Here is a 12,923-nt window from a genome sequence, read left to right as displayed (position 1 = left end):
TTGGCCTTGCCAAAAATCTGTCCTTTTACTGTCAGAGATAAAATCAGCACCAGTTTCAAGGGCACAGATTTAAGATAATTCTAAGAACCAATATTATAATATTTTACATACTTCTAATTTGGCCTGGCTCAACAGATCTCTGAGGCAGAAAGTGTAACTATAGCAAATAGCAGAAACAGAACTAATTACTTATTTTAGAAGTAATAACTTGCAGAAGAGACTATGAGTCATTTCCTTGCTGAACTAAATTTTTTACTCATCAAATTTGCTCATGGAGTAATAATCTTGAAGACAGGGAGGTTTTTTTCCCAGAACAAATTTATAGAGACATTAATATCTTATAAGACCAAGTCCCAGATGATTCACTGATAAATCATTACAGGCACTTAGAAAATGAAGTTTGTGTAACACAGCCAGAGCTAACAAACTGCATCATGACAGAGGAAAAGAAAAACAACAGAAAATATTTATTGACATAATAAGTGCATCATATAATATCTTAACAGAGCAACGGTTTGCATTTATTTTCTCAAATGGCTTGTCATTTTGCACAGTTAAAAATATAAAGTTTTCTGTCAGTCTTAAAAAAGCAAAAAACATGAAAGAATCCTCACAGCTGCTTCTGGAGGTTTTTAACCTAAATGCTCTGACACTTGGAGCAAAAGGCTGATGCAAAGGGAACCCAATATACTTCCAAATCCTTTGAGATTAGAGTGAAATTTTAAGCTTTCAGTTTAATAACATTCTTCCCCCCCCCCACCCTGTCATTCTTTAATCCAGGAATTTGTAGATGGAAGTATCTGCAATAATCTGTGCTTTAAAATTAGAAGGAGTTGATTAAATTTCTACAAATGCCAAACACAAACAGAAGACATTTGAAAAAAATTTATTACCTAGAATTTCTAGATACATGCAAAAAATGGAGCCAACATTTAAATGCCACAAGTCTGAGATTTTTTGTTGGATTTTTTTTCCAGTGGAGAACAGCCTTTACAGGAATCCCAACAAAAGGTTGGGTTTGAGAAACTCCCTTTACTCACTCCACTCTTGGTGATCCAGTGTACTGGGAGGTTCATTCTGCCAAGACTTTTGGTCAGGACACAGATCTGCTGCTTTCCAAGGACCCTAAATGAACAGAAGCATAATCCCTGCAAATTCAGGCATGGATTGTAGATCAGGGTCAAAACCCCCTGCCTGCTAGTGTTCCCTGCCACAACCTGAGTCCTCTCACAGCCCCTTCCTTGTTGCTATTGGCTGGGAAGAAAAGCCCTGTCTTTAACAGTGAAAAATTGTTGATGAAACTTGTGAATTTCACATCTTAATTCATACTATTAAGTCTTGACCAGCTGCCTACTCTTTCTCACAATGGGTCCCTCTGCTACCTTGCAGTCATTTCATCTGTTACTTTGCACACTTTCTTTATCCCTTGCATACCATCTCCATCTTCCTGGTCTTCCATACCATCTACTTGTTCTTTCTTTCTGTTTTATTTGCTGTTTGCTGCCAGGTCATCCCTTATCAGCAGACTAGAAAGAACTCCCCAGCTGCTTCTTTCCTCCACATGTGGATGAATTATTTTTTTTTACTTAAGCCATATTCGTGCTGATTCATACTCCATACAGACACATCAATCTGCAAAATTAAGATGGTAAGTTATAAACTGAGTCAAGGAGTTTCTTTAAGCAATTATTACAGTATTGGGTACTCTATACCTCATATAACAAATAATTTTCCTATGTAATGTTGTGCTTTTCTTTTGCTAAGTTAGTAAAAACTTAGACTAAATTTTTCACACTGCAGATAACCCCCTTGACTTCCACTGTGTGCCTCAGAGGCTCAGATTAAACACATCCACAAATACCTTGCAGAACCTGGTCTGGCTGTGTTAATAGCTTGCATACAAGGTTTATCTTTGGCCCTGAAAAAACTTACTTGTTCACTTTATAAATTCCAGTAGCCCTCTAGGAGAAAAGAGATTTGACTGAGTTTGTTTTTACCTAAAGCCAGGAATACAGTTAAATAAAAAGGTCTACTATACCAACTCTTATAGAAAAGCATTAGTACTGATGAAAACAAATGATGTACAGCCTGGTACCTGAGAGAGGAAAAATCCTTTAGGGAAACATCACAAGGGCTGGAAACACAGCCTTGCTGCTAGTGTCCTAGACAACAGCAAGATCTGATCTCTTGAGATCGTATTTTCCTCCTCGTGTTTTCTCATTGATAACTAGATTGTAACTGCTGGTCTTTAAGAAAATCTGAGATGGTCATGGCTCAGAAATTCTTGTCCCATTTGCAGTGGTGGGTACCAAGAGCTCTATGCAGCACAATGAATTCCTGGGATTGTGTGTAAGTACTTGATTTATGAACTATTCCAGAAGTCCTTGTAATAGATAGTCACAATGCCTACACAGAGCATTTCCTTCTCTAATAGACCAACTGGAAGACTGAAATGTTGCCTAGCATGCAGAGACAACAGGAAAAACATTTTGTCTGTGTCTTCTTGTACCTGCATTCCCTGGCCTGAAGGTGCTGACTCAATCAAAACTACGTGTGTTCTCCAAGCCTGTATATTTGCACGTGTTTGTGCATGTGCACTCAAGACACAGAGGTTGGTTTTTTTGTTTGAAATTAATTTTCATGTTGCTCTGGCCAACCTCTTTAATCTCTTAGCACCACAAAATTAAGCACTGAGCATCTAGTATTTATTCTCTGAACACAAAGGGTTTTTATCAACCTGGTATGAGAACCTCAGGTTGTGGCTGAGATATTTACAGCAGATGATTATTATAACAAGACCATTTGAAAGCTGACATCAACATTTTTCATTCTTACCTTGCTCCCAATTCCCAAACTGATAGAGAAATAGGTTTTATTTCTTCTTCTAAGGAGCACGCTTAAATAAGACTCAACAAAACAAGGAATTTACTAAGTCCCCTTATCTTGATCAGTTTTAGACCCAAATCAACAATGATGATAATTGTAAAAAAATCCATGGACTTGGGTTGTCTTGTATTAGATTAATAATGTGGTACCTTATTTGTCACAGTAACTAGGAAAAAGGCACTTAAGAAAAACATTACAGAGCTGACTAAAGAATATTATAGGTCTGTTGCATAGAGTAAGAGTATTAAATACTGTACTGAGGTGATTTAAAATTATTGTCAGCAAAGCCACGTGTTAATAGAGATGTTAACAACAATAAAAAATAATTAACCCTAAAATCTTAGAGATTTATTTCTAAACTTTAAAAATTATTATTAGTTTTCTGCAAACAATCACACAAAATAAAATTTAAAAATAATAAAAGAAGAAAAGTTGAGTGTTCCCTGGAAAGGTTGACATTAAAAGAAATAGTTTCCTTTAAAGTGAGATCTCTTCCAATTAATGAAATATTGTTAGGGTTATGATATGGAAGCAAGTCTTAAATTTTTATGCTTTGGCAATAATAGGACAAAGTTGCCTGCACATTCAGTGTGTCAGGTTATATACTTTCAATCATCTACAAAAAGAGTGGGTTATTTAAAATCATCTTATTCCATCAGAAGATATTACAAGCACATTTTAAAGATACCAACAAACAAATAATATTTTTAAATTTTGTTGTATTTTTTTCTCCTGCACAGGAAGAAATGTATTTTGGTCAGCATAAATTTATGGTAAAAAAATGTAAATATTATGGTGGTGAATATTCTAAAAGTATAGAAACCCAAAGGATATGATGAGAAAGGCACAGTATCTTTTTATGTTATTAGAGTAACATAGCACCATAACAATTCTGTGTACTTCAAAATCTTGACATAAAATAAAAGATATAGACTTGTATAGCAATCAACAACAATTTTTAAGAAGGTGGTTTGTGTTTAAAGATGTGTAAAAGTCAAGCTCAGATTGTGTCTTCATTAAATACATGGTTCTGCAAACACATTGAGCCAAATTATTTGCTAACTACTGCTTCTATCTAAGATACCTTTTATAATGCACAGGATAGTTCTACCATTCAGAAGGTGCTATAATTTTGTTGGGAGAAATTTTTAGTTCACCTTGTAAATCATGTTGAGGTGGAGTCTGAATATAATGTGATTAAAACCACCCACTTTTCAAAAGTGTATAAAGCCAAACTAAAATACTGATTTCCAACTCCCAGTCTAATACATACTATCCTATCTATGAAGCTGAACTCGTATAAAAGTAATTTATAAAAACTGAAGAAATGTTTAGCACCCAAAAAATATATCATCTGTGAAGCTCCAAATGATTGTCAAGTAGCCACTTCAGGAGTCAGTGACTTCTCCCAATGGTAAAGCTAAACATTTGACTAGAAACTAAACCTACAACTCTCCAAATACTAATTGGAAGGCAAATGCATGTGTTTAAGATTTCTATAGCTTCTCAAAGAATATTTAAAGGCATTAAACTATGTCCAGATGTGTCGTCTTCTTCCAAGCATAGAAACTTTTGTTTGTTGATTTCTTTTTTGCTGTTTTTACTGAGCAATGAAGTGAATTTGTCTTTAAGGTGTAACCCTCAGCTACATAAATTTTGATTTTCCATCGGAGTGTTCCTGCAGCAACCAGAAGAGCAAGTTTTCCAAACTAACAATCATTAACTATAGTGCTGCTTCTCAACATGGACCTGTGGTCTTTAGAGAATGCCAGAATAATGTCTTGTTCTCATGCAGTTCTCTGGATCATTCTGCACATACAGTAACATGCTATATGCACAACTTGCATTTGAAGAATTGGAACAGAACCCTGAGAAAAGTAAATCCATTGGAAAAAAATAGATATTGTTTAATAACATCAGTTTGAGATGTTTCAACCCTTCCCCTGGGGAAAAAAAAATGACAAACAAGTGCAGCCATTTTTTTTTCTCCTCATGAATGACTTGAATTTATCACAATTGCAAACATAAATATAGTTTGGGATTTTAAGTGCGTACTAGGTTGATTACGATTAGAAATATTTTGTCTCACAATTCTACCCCTCCCCCAGCAATTCAGCATTCCTCAAGTCACCATAGCACTACTTGTGAGCTTTGAGTCCAAAAACGTTCTGACACGGAGCGATGTTCCTCCAGTAACTGTTGCGGCCGACTTTCACTCTATGGCAGTGCGGGTGCTAAGCAAGGGAGGTTCAGCTCTCTTCAGCCTTGTGTGCAATTCTCATCGTTCCCATGTATCCAGAAGCAAATCTGGGCATATTTGAGAGGAGTAATTCGGACTGCTACATTGTAATCCTGCTGTTCACCATTGATGTCCACCCACTGATGGCCTGAGTAAACAGCGATGATCTTGCGTTTCCACTTCTTTTTGTTCGGCTCCTTAAGACGGAGATAGATCCCAGATCCTGTGGAGCCAGGCTCAGCATCACAGTACTGATAAAACAGATCATTGGACTCATCAGAAATGCTACAAAATCTGTAGACCAGCTGCCCAGACCGATCATTGTCAAAACCTGAGAAGTGGATCATGCTCCTAGGCATCATTTTGATTGTTGGGCTGATTCCCAGATCCATGTATTTCCTTTTGTGGGGACGCTTGAGCTCAAGAACAGCATAATCATAATCCAGGGCAATATCCCCAGAGACACCCTTAAACCAGCCTTTCGGGATGTGCGTACTCTTCACCCGGGTCCACTGGAAGGAGGGCATACCATCTGAGGTCCCTTGCTTCCTCCCAGATCTCCTCTGCTTTCTCCCATCACCTTTGGATTGTCTTAATTCTGTGGCAGCTTTGGGATCCTCTTTGGCCGCAGAAATTTCTCTCCTACTTCTTTTAGCACCTTTGTGTTTCCTGCCGTTGCCTCTGGATTTCATCTTCATCAGGCCCACCCTCAGTCTTTTGCTGCCCTTGACATAATCCTTGCCATTGTGCAGACAGTGGGCTGCTGTCAGCACGTGCTTGGGGGAAACGAGAATGCCACTGCAGCCGGTAGAGATCTTCACAGCTGTGTTGAATGGAAAGTTGGTCATAAACCTCTTGTCATAGATGCTGAACCTGCTGTCTGTTCCATATATCTGCCTCTTCTTTCTCGAAGGCCTTCGTGTGGTTGTGTTCCCAGCTGGGTCAAGCACTGCTCCGAGGACATTCACTTCAGTCAGGGTTCGTGTGCCATTTTCAAAAACAGTCTCATAGGATAAGAGGTTCTTCAAGTCAGACAAGCTTGGCACTGGCAGTTTTCTTTGACATTCAATTCCACATACACTGTTCAGCTCTAATTTGGTTTTTGCTTCAAATTTAGGGCTGTCAAGGGAGAAAGTTCTTTCTCTCACAATCTGGGGAATCTTCTTTAAGTGCCAAGTAAAATCTTGTTCCGTTTCTGTTCCATTACTGAGACCCAATATAGGTATGAAAAATATGAATAGCAGTAACATGTGCTCCATTTTATTTTATTTTTTTCTAAAACAAGAAAGAGAGATTTGAAAATACACTTTGGAAATACACACAGTTATCTTAACATCTTTAAGTATAATCATGCAGTTTTAGAACTGACATTAATGGAACAGAATTCTACACTCTGCTCAAAATAGAAATGCCTCATATATTCCCTGTATTGCCTCTGACTCTTCCAATGGTTTCTAGCAAGATGGGTGCAGATAATTCAGCCAGCATCCATGCTGAGTTACCTACTGGAAGATGAAACCTCCTGTTTTTCCCTCAGTGGACAGCAGTCTGAGTCATTCCACTTGGTCAAGCATCCTGGTTTTATTTATTCCAAAGGAATGCAGTTATACATTATGTTTCTGCTTCTCTTTTCTATAGCTATATAGTTGAAGGTAGAACATAGTTGAAAACCCTCAGTGTATTCAAAAGCTGGCAGCCGAGCAGAGATGGATAGACAGACTACACTTGTGAGACTTAGGAACTCTTGGGAAACCAGACCAATTGTGCTCTTTCATGAAGTGGCCAAAAAGTGGCTTTAACTGACTTAAAAGTCACCAGTGCTTCTCCATTACCCACCCAGCTGAGAATTATGAATCTGTCTGTATGAAAAATGGCACTTTGCTAGCTGCTATCCCAAGGAAACCAGGTCTTCTAGGACAGACAGACAAGTGAGGAAAGCAGAATGTTGCTGGTGTAGGGGAGTCTCCTGGTTATATATACATGCAGCAAAGCTCAGCCAAGTAGGAGGGACAAGCCTGGTTACTCATCACATGCCTTTTTCAGGATCCCACAAAGGCTGTAGGAACTGTGCTGTCTGTGTCTTATGGTCACATGTGGAATGCCCCACCTACATGGGGTGATGCACCACACCAAGAGCTAATATTTTAAATGGGAAAGACAAAAAACACTATTATTCCCATCTGTAGTTGAGAAACATGCAGGAAAAATGTAAAATTGTTAGAAGTCTGAGGCAGAGCCAGAAACTGAACCCAGAACTCTTGATTCTGAGCTCAAAACATTAAAAGACCATTTTTCTCCTTTGGCAGCACTGATGTCAGTGGCATTATCCAACTACTGGCGGCTGCCACTGGGAAACCTGTGCTCAGTTCCAACATCCTTCATTCCAATTACATGGAAACCTCAGCAGTGAAGAAAAAAAGGGTCTATGATTAAACTTTAAAAGTCAAGCAATTCAAGGATTTGTATGTGGTTAAGCTCTCTGGTTAACATTGCAATGGCAGTGTAGGCCAGGCCAAATATAACCACTTTCCTTAATTTTAGTTTAGAATAATAAAAGTGGTGCTCTCCAGTGAAACAGCCTGTCTACAGGCTAGTTGAAGATCTAGCATGAGAAATAGGGGTATATGTGCAACATATAAAAAGAAGAGGGAATATCACTTTCAAAGTTGTATAATGGACCAGTGACATGATTTTTGAGGCATCTTTACTCTATAGACAGATTTGTTGTCTATAGTAAGTAATAATTTTAATTTTTAAAACTTAAAATAAGCACTACAGTTCAACCACAGCTTGTTGCTTCTGATGTGAAAATCAGAGAGTGGATTTGTTTTAGCATAGTTTTGACACTTTTCACCTTTGCCAGAATGGAACACCAACTTTGAGCTGGAGTCCACTTACTAGGATGGATAGATAGATAGATAGATACACATATAAATCACTTTTTACAACACAAAGAAACCCTCCCTGGCTTTAAAGTAGCTAACTCAGGTTTTGGAGAAGATGTGTGGACTTTCCTAGAACTTCTGGAGATTACAGTGATCACAGGTCTGAGTTCTGGGGTGTAAGTGGTCACATGAAAAGATATCAGGAAGTTTTGAAAGCAGAGCAGAATCACCCCAGGCACAAGATTTTGTAGAGGGATGCCAGCTGTTCACACCAGTCTAGCTAATCGGTATAGCAGAAATGCGCGCATTTAAACATTAACTTTGATATACAAAGTTACCTTCAAAGTGTTGGTTCGGTTATCGCTCAATTAGCACTAAATCTGAGGAAGAATGACTATTTTACATATCTATGGGTACATTAGAAGGTGCCAAAATAAAAAAATACTATAATGAGAACATTAAAAATACCTTCCTGGCCTGACCAAAGGCTTGCCTGTCCTAAAATCCTGTTTCTGACACTGGCTAAATGTGGTTGCCTAGGGTAGAGGACAGGAAGAGTGCAACCATGTATGCCCCTCCTCCCTCATGGTTTCTTAACTTACAAGCAGTTGTACCTGGTGGACTTTAAAGCAGAGGTAATTTCTGTAGTGTAAGGAAACCTTAGTTAATTTCTCTTCCATAGTTTGACAGTCTTCCCTTGAATACATATAAAATTTTGTAGCCATAATGTTCTGCATCCAGGAGTTCCACAGCTTAACTACACGTTGCTTGAGGAAGCATCTCCTTTATTTCCAGCCTGTCACAAACTAGCATGGTTTGAGGATAACTAATGTTATATTAATGTAGACAAGCTGGTTTAAATTTGCTTTGCCCTGATATACCTGCTGAACAAGACAGTTCTAATGTTAGGCTTGAGAATGATTTTTCTATTTTTCCCTAGAATACTCCTCCCTTTCTCAGCTGTTCCTCAGGGTCTGGATATTTGATTTCCTCTGTAGCTGAACTTTGTGAGCCCTAAGGAAAGTTCAGTCACTAACTGCTTGTTCATACAGAAAGTCTGGGTTGATGTCATTCCACTGTGATGGCTGAAGTCTTCCCAGATGCACTCATAACTAAGTTTATAGGGAAGTCCATGTTTTTCTCTCTGCTTTATAGAGAGACTTTCTGCAAGGAAATGAGTGGAGTACTATGGCTCCCTTCTGCCACTCTTTAGAAAGAAAAAAACCAGTCAAAGCACAGAACCTTCAATAGATGCCTTGGAGCCTTCCATTTGAAACACGATACTCAAGTGCTCACTGCTTACAAAGGCAGTCTTGGAAGCCAAGATTTTCCTCATTTATAATGAACCACTTGTCACTGGGAATGAACTAACTACACTTCAGGATAACTGGAAGAAGTTCAAGGAACTTAATAAACATGGTAATTCTCATTACAGACCAGAGCAGTGGTCCTGCTAGGCAGCTTTGTCGTTTCCAGCCATGCATTTAAGATCTGTTTACTAACCCCATCCCTACTGTTTAAGGGAGGCCGACTCCAAGCATGGGCAATGTCAGCAGCTGCCACGGTCCAGTACAGGCTGCTGGCAAACGGGAAACACAGGGCTCCTCTTGCCAGATGATGAGGATGTAAATGTGTAGATGGGTGCAAAGACAGCATTGCAGGGTGGGAGAACAGGAGAAAGAATACAGCCTCCAGAGGAAGGAGGAAATGTTCTGAGAAGGCTTCAAGCTGATTTCAAGAAAAAACCCTCAATCTCAGTATGTTACCCATTCTGCCATGCTGTTCTCCACTCTTCCTCCAAGCCCCTCTGCCCTCTCCTTTCCTTCACTCCTTTCCCATACAGATTTTGGGTTGTCTTATAGTAATTGGAATTCTTGAGTCAGCTCTTTAAGGTAGGATGAATTGCTTCAGAGAAGACAAGATGGAAACCAGAAAGTGAGAGACATTCCCAGCTAAATGAAAATGCTGAAGTTCTTCCTCCAGTTTCCAAACCCATCTGATAACAGGACTCCCTGTTTGGTGGCATTCCAGCTGCCAGGCATATCCATACAAGTAAAACTATTTTCAGTTCTTTCACTTCTTGCTTCCAACATTAAACCTTTCTTGCATCCACAGGACAAGAACTACCTAATTTTTCAGGATATCCTTCAAATATTTTGTCATTATAACCTACCTTATTCCAGCTGAATGCATCTCAGATGCTCAGGAAAAGACTAGAATCAAGCAGAACTAGAAGAGGTTTCTCTTCAGGCTACCACAGAGGGAATTTACGTATTAGTGTAGCTCAGAGAGAAGAAAAGTTCTGTCCAGTTTCCTGGCAGTGTTTTATCTTGGTCTGTTCAGTGCAGCCTCTACTCTGGGGTTTCCTTCTTCTTGGAGGAGAGTTAACGCATTTCAAACTAAGCTTACACAATTTTAAATGCAATTTTCAGGCCATAAAATAACAGAGGCTGCTATTGTAACCATCTCCTTTAACTGCTTTTGGTCTTATTCTTGAAATGACCTGAAAGTTGGAATTCAAAGTTCTACTCTGACAAAGCAAAATAGACAACAAATTTTTGAAATCTCGCACTCCCTGGAAGAAACCATTGCCCTAATCTTACCTGCCACTTCTCCTCCCTTCCCTCTTCCAGGTGTGCTCACTTAGTACAGCAGTGCATGAATGTTGTCCTCCTCTCTGACTTGCGGGAAAAAAAACCCACTGCGGCTCCTGGCTCTTACAAAACTTAGGCAGCTTCAGTACTCATAGGAAGAACCAATTGTACGCGGCAGGCGTCACAGCTCGTTTCTGAAACCCCACACGCGGGGGAAATAAAGGCCCGTGGCTGAGTGGCGCTGGCGCGGGGCTCCCCTCTGGCGCAGTGCCCGCCGCGGCCGCGGGGCGGCGCTCCCGCAGCGCCGGCAGCGGCTCCGTGCCCGGCTGCAGCCCCGCTCCAGCCCCGCTCCCCGGCCGCTCCTCCCGACCCTCCCGACCCTCCCGCGGCCGGGATCCGCTCCCCGCTCCTCCGGGCCGGCAGGAGGCGGAGGGGAAGGAGGTCGCGCCCAGGCCACTGCTCTGCTGCTGAACGGCTCCGGGGGTCCAGCGCTGCCAGGCGGGCAGCGGCCCCGGGACGGCAGCGGGCGGGCACAGACCGGGAACCGGTCAGAGGAGCGGCGGGGACGGGAGGGCTTTGCCGGGATGGCGCCTTCCCGCTGCCCTCGCCGCTGTTGCCGGCCGCTCCTATGTGTTCGCGTGTTAAAGCCCAGGGCTATCCTGGAAGAAGACGAGGATTTGGGGAGTAAGCCTTTAACTATCTCTCCTTAGCCATCCCCGTGTCCTGCTCTCCGTAGGAGGCTCTGCTTTTCCGCGCTGGATCCAAAGGAGTTTCCCTCTACAAAGCCTGCAAGTTAAATACCTTGGCACGGCTCTTTCATTTTTGCTATTCCAAGATAAATCTGCTTCCAGCAGTGACGAGTCTGGATGAAATTAGTGTCAATTCCAGGGGAGCGCGGAGATGGTAGCGCTAATACTGAGGGGATGAATCAGAATTAAAGGAGAGTTTGTTTTGAAGGGTGAAGAGGCTCCTTGCCTGCTCTCCGCAGAAGGCACAGCACAGAGGCAACCCCCCGAAAACCCAACAAATATGTCCCTTGCCTCAGTCCCGTTAAGCCGTCTTGTGAAACTGGCTCCAAATATTGAAAAACAAGGACCAGAGAAACGCGTGGCGTTTTAGTCCTATCAAAAATATATGCATCAGGTTAAAGAGGCAGGAACTTTTAAACAACACATCTCAGCTGCCAAACTCAAGGTATTTACATCGCTCAGCCCCTTCATATTTTAAAACGACCCGCGTAGGAAGAATGACACCGCAAAGATCTATCACTTTAGAGACACTGGTTACCTCGGACTGCCCGGTCCCCGGCACCGGGCAGTCCCCCTCAGCCCCCATCCCCAGCTCCCCTCCTGCCCCCTCCAGCTCTCTGCCTCTTCCCCCGAGGCCGACGCCGAGAAGGGTCTTGGTCATACCTGGCACCCCGCAGGACGGACGGAGGGGAGGGCGGCCGCAGCCTCGGGGCTCAGGCTCCCGGCTCCCCGCTCCGCGCCGCTCGTCCGCCGCCCAGCGCCCGCGGCTACTGAGGACGGGGCGGGGGGAGCGGCCAGGTCTTCCCAGGCGGGGGAGGGGATGGAAAAAGGGAAAGAAAAAAAAGAAAGAAAAAGAAGGCGAGAGGGAGGAAGCCGGGAGGGCGCGAGGGGGAGGGCTGAGGGGAGCGGAGGCAGATCCCGGTGTCTCCTCGGATGGGAAGGGAAGAACGGGCTCTGCCTGCGGGGCGGGGAGGCGCATCGCCCCGGCAGCGGCTTCTTCTCGGCGCCGAGCGCAGGGCCGGGGTGACCCGCACAGGAACGGGGCGGGAGAGGCTGCCGGGCCGAGGTGGCGAGGCGGAGGGACCCCGCTCCAAAGGAAGGGCGGGGGGGTTCGCACCGCTCCACCTGTGTGGGTGGCGGGACCGGGCGGCAGCGGGGAGGGCCGCTCCCCTGACCCGCCGGAGCGCTCCTGGGGAAGGCGAGGAGCGGCGTTCCCACGGACCGAGGCTACCCGCTCCTCCCTGCCCTCGCCCCTGTCTCCCAGCCTCGCTCCTCTGGAGCGCCTCGCTCCTATGGGACCCTCCCCGCCCTCCTCCTCTGGACCATCCCTGGCTCTTCAGGGCCTCAGAGGCCAGGTGAGAAGCACCTTCCTCCTTTCCTCATCACTCTGTTCCTCTTTGCCTTCCTCCTTTCCCTCGGTGTCCCTGTGGTCTCCCCTCCCAAGGCAGAAAGCTTTGTGTGGTGGTCTCTTCTCCTTGGATCACCCCCTGGCACTACAACAGGGTCCTCCCCAAAGCCATGCTGCCACACAGATTAACAAAGTGAAAAGCACCCTCACTAAGCACTTCTG

At 43.1% G+C, this 12,923-nt stretch overlaps 1 protein-coding gene across 1 annotated transcript; it reads right to left on the bottom strand.

Moving 5' to 3' along the window:
• Positions 1 to 626: 626 nt before the first annotated feature.
• Positions 627 to 12,094, bottom strand: PRSS35 (serine protease 35). The gene is made up of 2 exons (XM_042016821.1): positions 12,017 to 12,094; positions 627 to 6,400 (listed from the first exon to the last, which is right to left on the bottom strand). The coding sequence occupies exon 2, from the start codon at positions 6,382 to 6,384 to the stop codon at positions 5,146 to 5,148; it is 1,239 nt and encodes a 412-aa protein (XP_041872755.1). The 5' UTR covers positions 6,385 to 6,400; positions 12,017 to 12,094; the 3' UTR covers positions 627 to 5,145.
• Positions 12,095 to 12,923: the final 829 nt, after the last annotated feature.

Source organism: Corvus kubaryi, unplaced genomic scaffold (assembly GCF_017639235.1).
Source record: "Corvus kubaryi isolate FWS band 111438036 unplaced genomic scaffold, C.kubaryi_AGA036_p1.0 split3-73, whole genome shotgun sequence".
Taxonomy (NCBI): Eukaryota; Metazoa; Chordata; class Aves; order Passeriformes; family Corvidae; genus Corvus; species Corvus kubaryi.
This window is presented reverse-complemented; position numbering and strand designations above follow the sequence as displayed.

Excerpts from the sequence above, each read along its gene's own strand:
- PRSS35 (XM_042016821.1), bottom strand. The coding sequence starts at position 6,384 with ATGGAGCACATGTTACTGCTATTCATATTTTTCATACCTATATTGGGT.